The sequence below is a fragment of the Macrobrachium rosenbergii genome, chromosome 54 (assembly GCF_040412425.1).
Source record: "Macrobrachium rosenbergii isolate ZJJX-2024 chromosome 54, ASM4041242v1, whole genome shotgun sequence".
In the NCBI taxonomy this organism is placed as follows: Eukaryota; Metazoa; Arthropoda; class Malacostraca; order Decapoda; family Palaemonidae; genus Macrobrachium; species Macrobrachium rosenbergii.
In genome coordinates, this window is record NC_089794.1 from 55,601,547 (window position 1) to 55,620,070 (window position 18,524).

Below are 18,524 nucleotides of genomic sequence, written 5' to 3' on the forward strand. Positions count from 1 at the left end.
TTGTAACTTTCTTTTATAAAGCTAGATTCAATGATGTTCCTTTCCAGTGGAAAGGAACATCATTGAATAGTAGTGGCTATAGAAGACAGGAGTTACAAATTACCAAGAAAATGACAATAATAAAAGGAAGTATCTTACTTTGGAAGTCACTGACAAGGCAGACTGGTAACATGGCACTAACCTTACAGGTGCATTGTGGCACTCATATGGTAATACCTGATGGCTATGGCATATATTATTTTAAAATGTATCATGCTTTGATAGGCATGAAAGGGAAGTCATAGGACTCGTAAAGTTGGAATAGCTGTCAATTTACATGTGCATTGGCAGAGTGGGAAGTAAAGTAAAATTTGAGCCTTTGTAATGCATAAAGTAATATGAGTAATGATAAAAATAAGGAAGGAAAATGTTAAAGGGAAAGAATAAATTACAAAGTTATAAGGAAGATATATAGGTGAAGAAACCTGACATCCTCTTCTGGATAGAGGTACCAAGGTCTTCATAGGATAAGGAGTGGCACTGTACCAGATTGGCACTAGTGCCAAAAGAGCTCGGTGGCTCTCTTAAGCTACCTGGAGTTATCTACGCCCCCGATTTTTCTTCTGCGGACCTCTTTTAGGTTAATGGTTTTCCTTGGTAGGGGAATTGGTCGAACCAAACCTGAGGAGGACAGTGGAATGCAACTGTTTTGGCTTCTATGATGGCCAAAGCAGGGGCATTTGTTACAGGTTCTACCCTGAGTCATTGTAGTTCCTTGAGTTCATTGGCCAGTTGAAGTATAGCAAAATTCTTGCTCATATTCATGCCTGCTGAGGACTGGAAAAGAAAGAGGAAGAGGTCCTGGTGGGCGTGGAATGCTCGCAGGTCGCAATGACCAGCTCGGTCAAGGGTTGTGAGGCCACACCTTTGGGTGAGCTTCCGCTGTGGTTGGAAGAATATCTCTCTCTTAATGGCACAGGTATTGGAGCCAAGCCGGGAGAAGAGAGGGGACCCGGCCTCGGATCTCTCGAATGGAGATCTGGGGCATGTGCTGGCACTGGCACTAAGGCAGGATCAGGCACTGGCATAGGATTTGGAGATTCCCTGCCGTTTGGGATGGACAGAGCTTGGCACTGCTCAGTGCACTCAAGTGGCACTGGCAGAGATTGTGAACCAATTTTGGGATCTCCAGGAGGGAGATCTATTGGGGTCCTTGGCACTGGCACTGGGGCAGGGCCTGGCACAGGGATGGACTTTGAAATCTGCTCAGATGGAGCTGTCTGCTGCACATTGTATTCAGGTGGCACTGGGAGTGGAATGAATGCAGGCTTGTGAGACTTACTCATGCCTAATGAATGATTTAAGGGGTTTGGATACCTGGATTGTTGTAATTCAGATGGGGGCTGGAATTTTGTCCCAGGAGGAGGTCATTACCTGCAGGAAAGTAATTTGCTACATTCTTGTGACTCTCAACTGAACAGTAGGAAGTATCATTTTAAATTGATTGATATCTTCAATTGTGGCAAGTTTATGTCGGTTAATGTTAGCTCCATGGGGAAACTTGTCTTTCCTTATGAGGGAAATTTGCACACCGGAGGCATCAAATGCCCTGGCCTGGCGGTCAGGGTAGCCACCTTGAGGAGGTGCCACATATATGGGTCCCTTGGCTGGAGGGCCTAAGGATTTTGGGTTTGTAACTGCCAAAGCAATGGAGGCTGTACTTGATTTATTAGGGCATTTTACCCTTTGGGCGGAGTGCCCATATATCTTTCAGGCGTTGCAATAACTTCTATTATAATCTTTGTTTGGCACTGTCCCAGTAAAGGGAGAAGGCCCTTTACTTTTCATCCAAGAGCCAGACATAGCTTCTTGGGGCATTATCCCATTTAAGGACTTAGAGGGAGTTTCTGGCTGACACTCAGCCTTCAAGCAGCACTGTTCAGTGGGGTGCCCTGTTCTTTTACAATGTCCACACACTGGTTTCTTTTGGGGTTTGTCCATCCTTGATTTGCACTTGAGAGTTTGTTGAGGCTTGTGAGGAGGGGTATAGTTTTCTTCAGTGGGAACTAAGATGTGTGTCTCAGGTGTCAGCCCACCGACAGCACTCGACCACTGTATTAGGCGCCTTGTTGCATTGATGGGCGGCGAGGGCTGGTGGGGCGTAATGTAAAAAGTCCTCAAGCTGGAATAGTTCAAGGACATCCTCTGTACTAGAGGCTTTGAGAGAGTCTAGCTATCATTTGTTCCTACACGATATGCAGACCATTGGTCCTTTACATTAGAAATTACTTACAGCCAAGCTGGAAGTAATTCCTAATGTAATGGACCTCAAGTTTTATAGTTAGGAAAAATACAATTTACTTTAAAAATTGTGATTTTAAGGCTTGGGTCTTTTGAAGATTCATTCAGATCATGTTTGGCCTGCCTGCTTGGGCATGTTTCTCCACCGTTTCCCTCCAACAGTTGGGAGTTATTTCAAAAGCCTTTAGGATGGGTTGGCAGACAAGGGTGAGATCTCCTTGATCCTCTGGTTAGTGAGCATTCAATGCAATGGCACCTTTTTCTTCAAGGTTCTTGCCCAAGAGACACTGCTTCAGGAGGGGACTTACAGGTCTTCAGGACCTATTCAACATGGTTGAGCCAGGCTTCAGGCTCAGCTTTGTCTCATTTTCTTATGAGTGAACTCGCACTGTTGATGGTTGAATGTGGAGAGGGCGTTCATGTTTTGCATCTGCTTTGGGCTGCCATTGCAAGGTGGTGCACCCTTTCCTTCTCCCTCTCTGCCCTTTCTGCCTCTTCTCGTTTCTCCTGGGCTATCCTTTTCTTCTCCTTCTCTGCCCTCTCTCCTTCTCCTGCTAGAGGCAAGTTATAAATGCCCCTGTGGGTGAGCAGGCACTTGCACTGTCTAATCTTAACCAGAGTGACCTAGGTATGTTCGAAATGAATGGCTGTAATTGTTCCTGGGAACTTAGGCTTGTGCTAAAAATGATAATGAGTATGTTTGGGAAAAGATTAAAAAATGTTCGTGATCAACAGGATCAGTATGTCTGAAAAGACTCAACGGTGTTCGAAGTGAACAGATTTAGTGTGTGATAGTACTCCGTTTACTCTGTCTATAGTCTCGTGAGCTTTTCTTTATGTTTAGGTCGGACTCACAGTCAGTGAATGACTCAGGCAGCTGGACACACATGCTCCATTGTCTGGCTTAAGTCAGCAATTTCACATGCTTGGGGCAATTTCACATGCTTGCAGGGCTACACATGGATTTTCTCACAATAGTGAATGAAAATTCAGTGGGCTTCATGAACTTATGGTTAAAATTGGCTAGCGGAAGAAAGGACTCATACATGAGCGCTGTGTGTGCGCTGTTAACAAAAATGGAATTTTTAACGGAACTCAAAATTAAGTATGGTGGATTGTTAAGGGCAGGCGCCACATGGCCGGAAGTGAAGATTCCTAGTCGGAATTTACTATTCTCTTGACTTGAGAGCGAAAATTTAGTTGATTCCTATATACTTCCTAACTTTACCTATCAATCAAGTGAGAGAGAGATAGAGAGAGGATAAATCTAGCAAGACAAAAATGGCTGGAGTCAGGCCTTAGTTGGCTCCTACACAATGGGCCTATCTAGGAATTCTAGACTTAAAAGTTGTCCTTATCACATGGACGAAGGATTAAGGGCACTATTCCTTTTATGAACTCTTCAACTGAGCTCACTCCTTAGCTTTTCTATTCTTGAAAACATGCAGCTAACATGCATTAGCGCCAAAATCTTGTGGGCTGATTAATAAGTTCTCTCTTCTCATGACTAAATTGGGCATGCACATGGTCTTATCAGTACCTAACACTGATTTGCAGTCACTTTTCGCGACTAGCATAAACCTAAACAACATATATCAACACTTGTACTTACGCTGTGGTACTGGCTCTTCTCATGTGCTTAAAAAAAGGCTGTATGCTACTAGGGTCATCTCTAATCTTGCACCCAGCTTTTACAATCACTATTCAGCTGATAGTCACAGTTGCATGGATCTTGCACAGAGCAACACAAGATCTGGCATCGGTCACCAACTGCTACGTCTTCACCTTAGATACTTATTGGGATTCTGGACTACAACGGATGATCACTGGGAGTTCTTTACATTACCAAGGAAACTGCCATGTTTTGGCTAAAATTTGACTAGTAAGACTGGTTAAGGCAGATCCGTAGAAGAATCAATCAAAAGGAAAAATATTGGCTTAGGGCCTTCTTCATGTGAGGAAAAGATTACATAAACACAAAGGGTTCTGTTAATTATATTTGTGTAACACACACAGATCAGAAGATTGAGGAATTATGGGGCAGGTAACAAGAAGGCCCTGCCAAATGAATGGATCCTAAACAAATGTTCTGCGCCGATGATGTCGTCATGAAAGGAACATTGCAGAGGGGTAGGAATAAGGGTTGGCATAAGACCACTGAACATGGAAGAGAGCCGAAGAGGTGGTTCCACAGCCAAGGCCAATCTGCAATGAGATGGCAGCTGGGCACATGTTCAGTTGCTGTGGGCCAGGCACTTTCTCCTTTGTTTACCTCCTTTGTCAGTTGTCCACCATGGCGGGGATTTGCATCTTCGAAGGTTGCACCTAGGGATAAGCATCTTTTGGCAGTCACTTTGAACAGAGGAAGTAATAAGGGCTTACCCATATACAGTAGAGAAAGGGAGAGAATTGATGAAGGGGCGAATGATGCCCACAGTTCTATAACTTAAAAATGAGCAAATTGAGTTTTATCCTTATATGTCTCTTACATTAGTATTATTTTAAGGCTGGTGAGGTTGCGTGAGAAGCAGTTTCCTTCGTTGCAATATATATACACACATACTGTATATATATATATATATATATATATATATATATATATATATATATATATATATATATATATATATATATATATATATATATATATATATATATATATATATATATATATATATATATATATATATATATATATATATATATGTATATATATATATATATATATATATATATATATATATATATATGTATATATATATATATATATATATATATATATATATATATATATATATATGTATATATATATATATATATATATATATATATATATATATATATATATATATATATGTATATATATATGTATGTATATATATATATATATATATATATATATATATATATATATATATATATATATATATATATATATATATGTATATATATATATATATATATATATATATATATATATATATATATATATATATATATATATATATATATATATATATAATATATATATATATATATATATATATATTATATATATATGTGTAGAATTACTAAAGGACCTCATTCAAACTGGATGGTATCTAATTGAGTTTTTTATTCAGAAAAGTTACAAGCTTTCTTGGACAAACAGTCCACATTATCAAGTATCCGTACACTTGATAATGTGGACTGTTTGTCCAAGAAAGCTTGTAACTTTTTCTGACTAAAAAACTCCATTAGATACCATCCAGTTTGAATGAGTCCTTTAGTAATTCTACTAATGCACAGAACAATTGTGTATGTGATAAAGTTTATATATACAAGTATATATATAAAATTATATATATATATATATATATATATATATATATATATATATATATATATATATATATATATATATATATATATATATATACATATATATAAGATATTTTTAATTTTAACTATATAGTACTTAGTGTTTTATTGTTATTACTAAAGGGATTCAGAGCCGATGAAACTCGGTTTTTCAGCAACACTTTTTATATCAAGGCATTGGATAAAGGTGAAAGTTGGCAAGTGTATATTTCATAACACAACCTAATTTTTGCAAGTATTATTCAGTACCTAAGTTCGATAGTTTTGATACTTATAGAGTTAAATGAAGTCGCTGATGCCGGAACCGAGAAAATCATAGACAAGGATTCTAAAACATTTCGTGATGTAAACATAACATGACATCATGAGTCTCTGCCCATCTACCAAGTAGGTGAATGGATATGCTTACAGTCTGTTCTTCAACAAATTCAATAATGGTCAGCACGATATGGAATTGTTTCCGTGGTTGCGAGACTACGTTTGTGCTATGGCTTGCCACTTTGTATACAAGCGAGAAGACCCGTGGCAAGATTTATTCTAGCGTGAATGGGTAATTATTTCCTTAGTGGGTAATACTTACTTGGCCACCTCAAAAGTGTGGGCAGGAGCTGTCAGACAGTCCCCTCATTTTGAGGAGGAGTACTGGAATGACAATAGCCATGAGAGCGTAGAACCAGTCATCATTGACATCGCTAGCGACGACGAGGACGGGGATGATGACCTCTTCCTCGAGAGTGACTATGAAGACATTTTGTAAATAAATTATGTATAGTGTTAGACGTTTTATTTACACATCTAAAACATATTTATTGAAAAACAATGCTTATAACAATATGTTCCTCATTCAGACTAATTTCAATATATTTTCCTTTCGATGCATATCAATATAAATCTTGTTACATTTGATTGATATTAAGTAGGTAAATAATAGCTTGCCCCCAAAATCTTGACTCCTACCATTACCTTTCATTTTCAGCGAGTATACGAGCGCTGTTTAGGGTGATGTATGATATAAAATAAAAAAAAAAAAGAAAAATAGCAATGGGTTACATTAACTGAAATAAAACAATGGCGTTGACCTTTACACCTCTGACAATTGAGGGAAATGAGGTATCATTGCTTTTTTCATTTGAATTCTACTTCTAGTAACCGCTCCTGACTTGCTGCAAATAGAAGGCCATAGTGTCGAAAACTGAGGTAAAACAAAAAGGATTGTCTTTTTGTATTCCCGCCCTGAATATTTGTATAGTGGAAGCAATACGAATATCAAGAAAATGGAAGAATTCCAAGCTTACAACTTAGTCCCAACAACTGCTGTGGAAGTTGCGATGAAATCTCCACAAAATAATAATAATGAAATTACTGAGAATGATATTGCAATCAAGGGGACGATGGCAAATCCTGCTCGCCAGCATTGATATAGCTGAAGCCTAGGATGGGTACTTTATCAATTAGTGAATATGTCTTCGGCTAGTGGGCAGAGCCACAGCGAAGAGACGTTTTCCCCATATGCAAACTTCTCTTCATTGTGGGTGGAGCCTCATGACGTCGTAGGTTAACGTCACTATGGTGTTCAAAACCCTTACCTGCGGTTTTGATGGCTATGGCATAGGATACACACTTTTACTCTGATAAGTACCAGAACTAGTGAACTTGGTACTAAATCATACGTGTAAAAATTAGGAAGGGTTATAAAATATACACCTTTATCCGATGCTTTGATAAAAAGATTTTGCCGAAAAACCGTGTTTCACGGGCTCTCAATCCCTTGGTAGTTTTCGATTATTATTGTATAGCTATTTTATTTATACTAAAATTTTAGTTTTTCCCCTTTTCCTTTTTCTCGTGATCTATTACCTGGCAAGTGCTTGGGGAAATTGGGGCCTTTGTGCTTGTTCCGTATGTAAAGAAATTCATTATGAATATGATGTTTGAATTATGTGATATGCATGAATGTTTTAGAATCACACCGACAGACACCTTTGAAATTCTCGTTTCCCTCTCAGTTTAGGAACGCGTTCTCCTGTCAACATTGAATTCGAACAGGAATTTTATGAAGAAACCTTAATCATTTCCAAATGGGATTCTAATCCTCGCTTTTCAAGTTAAACTAAGGCTGCCGTAACCCACAGCACCACGAGGAAAGCTCCTTTTAGTCCTTAATATATCTTTCGAATTCATGCACATTACTTAGCCTGGCTTAAAAAGTCGGCAAAAAAAAAAAAAAAAGTAATAAATGCGCCGAAGTTTCTTCGGCGCAATCGAGTTTTCTGTACATCGTATAATGCTGTATGAAACTCTCAGCCATGGTCCATGAGACTCTCAGCCACGGCCCATGAAACTCAGCCACAGCCCGGTGGTGGCCTGTGTTGTTGGCACCTATAGCGGTGCCATGACTAACTTTAACCGTAAATAGAATAATAACTACTGAGGCTATTTGGTATGTTTGATGAATAGAGGTGGATGGTCATTATACCAATTTTCAGCCGCCTAGCCTTAGTATTTTTTGAGAACTGAGGGCGGGCGGACAAACAAAAAGCCATCTCAATAGTTCTCTTTTACAGAAAACTAAAAAAGTAACTCTGACGAGTTTCCCCATTTCGGCTGCAAATGGACAGTAAATTTGATCTGGTTCGTTTCCTTTGAGTGGGCGATAAATATAACCTGGTTCATTCCTTTACTGTGGGTATCAAATTAAATTCATTCACCTCATATAGGTAACAGATTAATTCTGGCATATTTATTTATTTGGTGCGGGCAGAATATTTCCTCTGGTTTGTTTCCTTATTACCGTCTACAATGGCTCATTTCCAGTCAGAAGGCCGCAAATTTTATGGCTCCTTTTCTTAAGATGGAGCAGCAAATTTACTCTTCCCAAACATTCATCGTACCCTTTGTCTCCTCAAAGCATTAACTTGAGTAAATCCACCGATATATTCTTCGTAAAGAATGTAATTACTACACGATAATCTAAGCGATTGATGTTTTCACTTGAATTTACCACAAACAGTAATCAAAGTAGCCTAATCTGTTTTCGTATTTTCAGTTCAATGATGTCTTTTGAAACTACAGTATATTCACTATTTAGTCTGTTGCCATTTTTAATTTCACAATAGCTAGTAACCAAAAGGATTGACGCATGATGTGTTTTATAGCACCCGGTTTTATAGAACGCTAATTAAAGTCCCCCTGTTACGTCTTGGTTGGCGCTGTAAGTATAAACTGGAGAGAGAGAGAGAGAGAGAGAGAGAGAGAGAGAGAGAGAGAGAGAGAGAGAGAGATGAAAATTGACATAAAAATATTTCAACGTAATCTGTTTATCGGTGCAAAGTCCTTGGCATCTCTCTCGAGTTTTGTGTCGTATTCCTTAATAGATATCGAAACTATCCCCCCCGCCTCTCCCCCTCTCCCCGGCCCAACCCATTCTCTCTCTCCGTCCTTCTCTCTAAAAATAAACGTCTTGTATTGTCCATCTGACTTGACTATTCTATTTGCCTTTTTTTTCGACAGGAATTCTGGGAGCGCGGATTTAAGGTCCCTTTAATCTTGAGAGCCGGAAGACAGCGGTCGTCTTCCTGGTAACTGGAAAGAATTCGCTTATTTGTTTGCAAGTACGATGCCTGGGAGCGCATCCAAATGAGTTGCAGAAATCTGCACCATTCCTTTTTCTTTCAGATGCTCTGAGGATCTTGCAACATTATAGTAATTAGTTTTTATAAGGAATTGTCTGATCTTGCAACAGCATCACCAGTCATTGGTAGTGATGTTATAATCCTTAGTCAGAAATCATTTCACCTTGTAGGTAGACTTTGGTACATGTATGAATGAACGTTTCCTTTACACCTACAACATATACATGTATAAATACACACATATTTCATATTTATATATATATATATATATATATATATATATATATATATATATATATATATATATATATATATATATATATATATATATATATATATATATATATATATATATGTATATATATATATATATATATATATATATATATGTATATGTATATATATATATATATATATATATATATATATATATATATATATATATATATATATATATATATATATATTATATATATATGATTATTATCACTTTTGTACGTGATTCATTTATCACACATTACCACAGGTGAAAAATAAGGGTGTAGGTCCTGACCGGTTTTTCGACTTTATTTCAAGCCATTGACGAAGGACTGATACAGAGTATGAAAGTCACAAATATATATACTACAGGAACAGTACTGACGAACATACACAACCGTTAGAGACTACATTTCCCCCTCAAGTCGGTGTCGAGGAGGGTGGCCTTCAAAACTCATTTGGCTAAAAATCACAATATACTCTCAGGGGACGATGCTGACAAACAAACCAAAACGCGGCCTCAAGATCCACACTGACAGTTTCCAAACTCCGCCTCCCTGACACCTGTCAGGTGTGGATCTTGAGGCCGTGTTTTGGTTTGTTTGTCAGCATCGTCCCCTGAGAGTATATTGTGATTTTTAGCCAAATGAGTTTTGATTGCCACTCCTACCTCACACCGACTTGAGGGGGAAATGTAGTCTCTAACGGTTGTGTATGTTCGTCAGTACTGTTCCTATAGTGTATATATTTGTGACTTCTCATACTCTGTATCAGTCCTTCGTCAATGGCTTGGAAATAAAGTCGAAACCGGTCAGGATACACCCCATTTCTTATTTTTCACCTGTAATGTAATATATATATATATATATATATATATATATATATATATATATATATATATATATATCACGTCACCGTGACATTTTTTGTACTCGCAAGCATTAAGCTACAAATGTCGTTTAATATCAATTCGCACTACCTAAGAAATAATACCGAAGGTGAGTTATAACTAATAAGCGGTTCGGCCCCTGGTGGATTTCACGCACCGGCAGCAACACCTTCCGAACAGTGACATCCTACTATCTATTATAGTTACCCTTTGGTAATATTTCCGTCTTAATCGAATTAGATATCAAACGACACTTGTAGCATAATAGGTGTATATATATATATATATATATATATATATATATATATATATATATATATATATATATATATATATATATATATATATATATATATATATATATATATATATATATTATATATATACATATGTACTAGCTGACAACTGATTCTCTCTCTCTCTCTCTCTCTCTCTCTCTCTCTCTCTCTCTCTCTCTCTCTCTCTCTCTCTCTCTCCATCCTAATACCCCCCTCTACACTCTCTCTCCCTTCCTCTCCCAGCATTTTTCCCAATTTATATTTCATACCTTCTCACCCCCGCCATTCCTGTCGGGGCTGAACTTGGACAGAGAGCATTGGGAATGTCACTATTCATCTCAGCAACCTCGAAAACTATGGATTAGACACTAAGATTTGTCATTTTTGACATTTTATTTTTCACCTCCTCTCACCACACTTACCTATGGAGGCTGATCTTGGACTTGAAGGTCATTGTGAATGTTACTATTTGTCTCAGTGACCTCGAAAACTATGGATTTGACACAATATCTGTCATTTTTGACATTTTATTTTTTACCCCTTCTCACCCCACCTACCTATCGGGACTGAACTTGGACTTAAAGGGCATTGGGGATGTCATTATTCATATAAGCGACCTCAAAAACTATGGATTAGACACTGATATCCGTAATTTTCAAGTTTTTTTTACATGTCATCCCCTTCCCACCCAGTGATGTCTTACCTCACATTATTCTTCAACAGATAGTAAGTCATACGTAAAACTGAAATAAGGTATGATAAACCCATAGGATTTATTTAGTTTCCAAGTCTACAGGCAGAACCAGCCCCATTTCAGGGAAGCCCTTCCCACCCCTACCCCCTTTGGTGCTAGGGATGTCTTACCCCCACAGTACTCTTTTCCAGATTGTAAGCATATGTATACCAAGTTTGGTTGAAATTGCTTAATGCGTTTCAGAGTTATGCTGGAACACACACACACATACATAATTCCATTTATATATACATACTGTATATGTGTATATATATATATATATATATATATATATATATATATATATATATATATATATATATATATATATATATATATATATATGTGTGTGTGTGTGTGTATATGTATATATATTATATACATATATATATATATATATATATATATATATATATATATATATATATATATATATATATATATATATATATATATATATATATATATATATATATATATATATATATATATATATATATATATATATATATATATATATATATTATGTATAATGTGTGCATATGTATTATGTGTTCCTAGTACTCATGTTAGGCTTTGGTGAGACGGGATGGGTTAGATTGCAGATTGTGTAATTTACAAAGAACATTTTACCATGTACTAGCTTTCGAAGGCATACAGTCTTTCATCAGGTACCGATGCACTGAGGAGGTAACAGCTACACTCGTGCATATATACGGTATATGCTCCTCCCAACAGCTGTTGTTTTTTATTTTCTAATCCCTCGGATGTCATGACCATTGATCTACAGTCCTCCTGATCCCCTTGGTCGTACACTTTATCCTTCGATGTTCGGGATTTTCCCCTTGCTGTCCATCTCTTGCTTTATGTTCTTAAAACTTTGGTATATAATTTCAAAAGTGATCTGGTCCTCAAAATTATTACCTATGTTGCCTCCCTCGTTTTTTCATAGCAGTTGGTGAGGACGTTCTCTACGATCACCCTCGATGTTTTATTATTGTTGTTGTTGTTGTGTATGCAATCTGTCTTTCCCCCAATTGATTTTGTGGTTATGATTCCAGCAGTGTTTGGCCAGTGCAGTGCCGAGGCTTGGTTTCCGTAGCGAATGTTAAAATATACTTATTCACAAATGTCACAAGGTGCTATATAGACCCCGCCGGTCTTTTCCTCCCATTTTGTGGGTATTTTATTTCTAGTTACCTTATTCCTAATGCAGTTTTTAAAATTCCAGACTAATCTAATGTTTTCCAGTTTCTTGTACAAATCCTTAATATGTTATTGTCTGGAATGACGATCGTATTTTTCTTGTATATTCCGTCTGTGTCCTGGAGCCATTTCCCATAACAGTGTTTTCTAGCCTTACGAGGTCTATGCACCTTCCCCACCAGTGAGTCGAATAATCCGGTTTTTCAAAAGAAGTGAATAGATTCTCAAGCTCCTGTTCCCTATAGGGTGGGCTGCAAAGCCTGTAGGCCCTGATAAAAGTAATTGTAGCAAAAAGTAGGCTATCGTTTGAGACGAAGATCCATTCAAATAATTCTAAAAAATCATAAATGGTGAGACCTGTAATTTCTACAAGACTGGCGGCGAACTACTGAAGGAAATAAAATCTTGATAAGACAGTTTTGTGTAACCTCTTCCTGTGATCATATTAGCCATTATTGTTCTGCTTCGTACATCCTAGCACAATACGTCATTTGGCAGTATAAACCCATTAGCTGGTGCCGTTTGTGTTGTCAATTTCAAAATCATTGTAAACTTAATGAACTGGTTAACATTGTGCAGATTAGTAGTGATTCACCAAATGACCCAATGATGAAAATATTAACTTTTCTATCTGGTAACTTGGACAGCAGATAGCTGGACATGTCATTATCAGAGAAGTCCTTGACTGAACTAATTAAAATGTGTAAAAGAACTTAAATGTGAACTTAATGGGAAATAGTCTATAGTTACATCACTTCATAAATGTAATTTTTTAAAAGAAGAATAATAAGCAAAATTATTCCAGGCGGTGTAATATGGTTTAGGTATGGTGACGACTGTATTTGTCCTGGGAGCGAAAACTTAATTACTTTAGATGGTAAACTGAATGAATTGGTTCTGTCAATAAAATTCATAATGGAAATAGGCAGTGAGTATAGCTCACTTGTTTTGGTTTGTCCAATAGGTCGAATTGGTTATGGGTTTATCTTTAGAGTATACTGAAAACCGACCGATGTTTTTGTCTACGTACAGTTTATTTTGGCCGAAGCAACAGAGCAATAAAGTTTTCACACACATAAAAGCATTACGTTAATGTGGCTCTAACTATATTGATGATGAAATACTAGAAATACGGGCAGATATTAACATATCTTGATACGGTATCAGATAGCGCATTAAAAGCGGCGAGATGGACTTTTTATTATAAAAACAACAGAGAGGCATAACGCTAAATGCCTACTTGTAATGCCATATATTAATTATTTTAAAAATATTACCCATCTCCTTCAGAACTTCTTCAAAGATAAGGTAGCACTTAGAAGAAGTAAAGAAGCACACTTAATACAGCCTATGAAGAGCTCTTCCGACAATAGAAAAGGATGTATTCCAGATGAATAAACCACTTGTCAGTTTCCATGAGAGTCAAGTTGGAATATCATCCGAAAAGAGAACAGAACAGCATGGAAACTATAAGCCAGCACAGAGAGGTTGGCAATATCGTGAAAATATGAATGTCAGACCAGAAATTTAAGAACTTATTCCTTTCATTTCAAAGGGAATTGTGTAAAATTAATGTATTTTTAAGGAACGTTTATTTGGGCTTGATAGCGCCTACCTGCCTGGAAAGCCCAGACTTGTTACTCAAATCAGTTATGAATCGTCCTTCCCCCTCAGGTGCTAAGATTTTTTCTCAGCCGTCTGTATGTTCATTTAACTGACACCTTAGCTTATATCATGTTAGTTTCTACCACTGTTTCAGGCATCTTTAAGGTGTCTTAAACTGAGGGCGGAACTGAACTGGGTTTATACTTTGTGTTACATTTTTCCCTTTGGTACACCTGAGCTTGAAATATGTATAATATGTATATATATATATATATATATATATATATATATATATATATATATATATATATATATATATATATATATATATATATATATATATATATATATATATATATAATCAGTAAGCTACAAACGTCTTTTAATATCCAATTCGCTCTACCTCGGAAATAATATATTTTCATATATGTTACCGAAGGGGAATATTTTAGTTGATAATAAGTTCGTCGTCTCGTGGGCTCGAACCAGCGAAGGACTACAGTGGACGCATTTAACCCACGCTTACTGATTGTAAATGAATCACGGTGATGTGATAAAAGTCATATATATATATATATATATATATATATATATATATATATATATATATATATATATATATATATATATATATATATATATATATATATATATATATATATATATATACTGTATATATATATATATATATATATATATATATATATATATATATGTATATATATATATATATATATATATATATATATATATATATATATATATATATATATATATATATATATATATATATATACTGTATATGTGTGCGTGTGTGCAAAGAGGTTGAATAAAATAATCTCAGGGTTAATTTTTGACTTCTCTCTGAATGTCAGTCACGTAATGATACCATAATAATCAATCAAGCCAATTAGTTTGGCGATCATTACTCAAAGGGCCTTTCGTCTCGTTTCGTTTCATGATGAAACTGACTCGTTTATATCGTTGTCGTCGTTCATATGCGAATATTTCTAATGCTTATTATAACTTCATTATAGTTATTTTACAGCTGTCGCGATCTTTGAATGGGAGTCTCGTTCTTACCATATTAATTTTGTTCCTTTATCAAAATTCCAGTGCTTTACGATGCTCATTTCATCAAAAGATATTACGGTTAGCCTCTCCTCTACAGTAAAAGTTTCAGCTGTGCTTTTCATCAGTGATAAAGCTGATGTCAATATAGTACCTGGCAAACAAGGGAAGCTTTATAGCTCTCTTCAGCATGACGCCATGCCCCCCTACCCCGGCCAGGTATCCAGGGCGTTGTCTGACTTTATATAACTAGACCGTGCTTCCAAATTGAATCGGAAAAGATTAATTTATCTACTGAAGATTTTCTTGTTTTTGTAGATTAGATCGTTAGACTGAGATTGCTAAATGGAACTGGATGCGTATCAGCCAACATTGAAGAGGCTATATTATGCTGAAGAAATATTAGGTCCAGAAATGTGTCGCCTTATACCGAATTTTATATTGTATCTTTCACCTGACATAAATTTCCGTAAAATTTTTTGTATTATTCCGAGGTCGCCTGCACAGGAAGCTTCATGTCTTTATCTAGCTCAGACATGATGGGAACCTTGCAGAATAGGGAAAGTGAACACAGACGCAGGAAGAGGGTTCCAGAATGCCCATCTAAGTTTGTCAATAGAGGGAATTAACTAGTCACAAGACCATGCAGTTTGAGGATTACTGATTATTAGACGTAATGTCAGAAATTGTGGAATTGTTTGGACCCGATTCTTCGTCGTGGATTGTCGTCGGGACATTTGTGTACTGTTCAAAAATGTTTGATAATATTTCCTTGGAAGCTTCAGTGAAGGTAGATCACAGACCAAGAAAGGATTGAGGAGAGTTTCTTGATTATCGAGATTTGAGTTTTCTGTATTTTTTGGGGTGCATAGCGATTATTAGTTCCGTCAAGAACTCTGGTTGCTGGTATTAAAGTTGTTGGGGCGCTTGCCCTCTACTTTACCCGACGCTTTATATTTTTCTATCATGCTTATTGTCTGCTGGTTTTATTTATCTCGCCAACAGCCTCTCACACACTGATTAAGTGTAGCCAAAGCATTCTTCCTGAGAAACCGAAGCAAGGTCCAAGTGCAATTAGATGAAATGGCCTTTCGATCATAAAATTTAGTATGAAAATTAACAAACGGCTATAGGACCTCTTGGGCTTAAAATGGAAGTCAGAGGCGTCTTTTCAACACCTAGTTATTTCATGTAACGTCGTCGCCGCAAAAGCGCTTTGTTCTAATGGCGTCACATTCAGTGCGTAAATACTTGTACAGACAGTTATAATTGGCTGTTTTGATTCGAAATTCTGGCTGAAAGTAGGTCTATAGAACAGACATCTTAAAACGTGCTTTATTTTCTGATATCACCGACCACAACTTTATAAACTGGCTAAGATTACATTAAATTCCCAGAAAGGTAGAGTATTATAAAGACGAGTGATTACAAAATTGGCCTTCTATTGGTATTCCATTCTCGGGTAGACTCAATGCCGAACAGTCCAGAATAGGTGTTGTTAGTGATCTGAAAAAACTTTTAGGAAGGAACTATTATCGGGACGTGCTTATGAACACAAAGGTTCTCTGAAAAGAACAAAAGAATAATTTTGAATCAAAAATCAGATTTAAAACCAGGCAATCTGAATAAGCGTAGGTTAAGTGAATTCAGAGGTCCATGTTTGTGGAAATCAAACGTAGTGACATGAAATCCAAAATAATTATATGCCAGGAAGGCCTTTGAACTCAAGGAAACAAAAGTGGCGATTTAATAACGAGATCTGTTCAGATAAATTGCCTATTGCACTTCAGTTTTCTCAAGACGACTAAAATGAAAATTATCACCAGGAAGGTCAAACGTTGCTGGGACTGATGAACAGTATAAAACAAAGAGGAATTCTTATGCCTCGAGGTCGAGTAGGCAGCGTTTGGGATCAAAGAGCAGAAAAAGTTTAGGATCCTGATGTCAGATAATCTCCAGGGGCGGATAAATGGGCGAGGGCGCTTGGAAGAAGTGGCAGGCACTTAAACATTTGAGTATGCATATATTTTTTTTTAAACCCTTAAAAGATCATCATCAAGTCGCCACCAACAGAACACCAAGAGTACAGTCAAATTCAGAGTTTGTCGCCCACCTTTGTTTTCCAGTCCTTACTTTCGCTGCCTAGAGAGATTCATGTACTTAGTGATAAAGGCACGAAGATAATATTACTCTTTGGGGACAGTTTAAAAAAAAGGTTCGAGGTATAAGCAGTTTACATAGGAAGTGTATTTACCTTGTAGAAGCAACTCTTTAGATTGAACATTGGAATTATGAGCAACGATCGTATGACTTTACCAACAAAGAAAAAACACAATTCAGACGAAGTTGTTTATGATGGCACTTTATCCAAACAAAGTATTTTTTGCAACAACGCAACGACAATATAGCCTTAAGACCTTCATATTCCCAATAACGCTTCTCAAGTACCGTAAATGAAACTCTAGGCCGTCCTAGTGTTAGGAAAGTCAATGGCAGAAGAGAGGCGAAATGTGAAGGAGGACTTTTATGAACGGAATAGGGGGATTCTCCCCAGGAGAGAAATATTCTGGGAGAAATCGGTGAAGGAATATTTTCAAAGGCACTTTGAAAAGGAACGAAGCGTGAATACAGTGTGTTGCGTTGGTCCTTGGCTTAGATTGTATTAAGATCTCTGGTTCAAACAAACACAAGACTAACAAAACGATGCATCGCTCTGGAGTAATAAATAGAATGTCATGGGAGCCTGTATAAAAATGAGGTAACCTTGTGAAAACCAAAGGGGAAATTAGAAGGCATACTAAAATAGTTTCCTCTTATTGACTGTTTTATAAAAATTAAAAGAAACCTATCGGTAAAAAGCATTAAGAGAGCGTCCAAGGAGACAGTTCAACAAATAGTTTTTAAAATATTTTTAAGATAAGCTTCAGTTTTCTCAAGTATTTGGACATCCTGTTAATGATAGGTAAACGACGAGCTTTGTTTAAATCCTTGATATAATTTTCAGTTTTCTAAATGTAAGCGATTCCTTCTTGCTATGAATACTAACTACCACCGTTAACAGGCAGTTTTCCTTATAGAACAGCATAAACGACGTTCCTTTTGTGTGACTGATGTTTATTACCTCCTTTTTTGAAAGGGCCTGACTTCGATCTGAGATTGGAAATAAAACTATTATTGATAAAAGCAACAGTGTCTCTCTTAACGGAGAGAAT

At 36.6% G+C, this 18,524-nt stretch overlaps 1 protein-coding gene across 1 annotated transcript; it reads right to left on the bottom strand.

Moving 5' to 3' along the window:
* Window positions 1–800: 800 nt before the first annotated feature.
* On the bottom strand, window positions 801–1,325 carry LOC136834686 (tetra-peptide repeat homeobox protein 1-like). Its single transcript, XM_067097274.1, has one exon. The coding sequence runs from the start codon at window positions 1,323–1,325 to the stop codon at window positions 801–803; it is 525 nt and encodes a 174-aa protein (XP_066953375.1).
* Window positions 1,326–18,524: the final 17,199 nt, after the last annotated feature.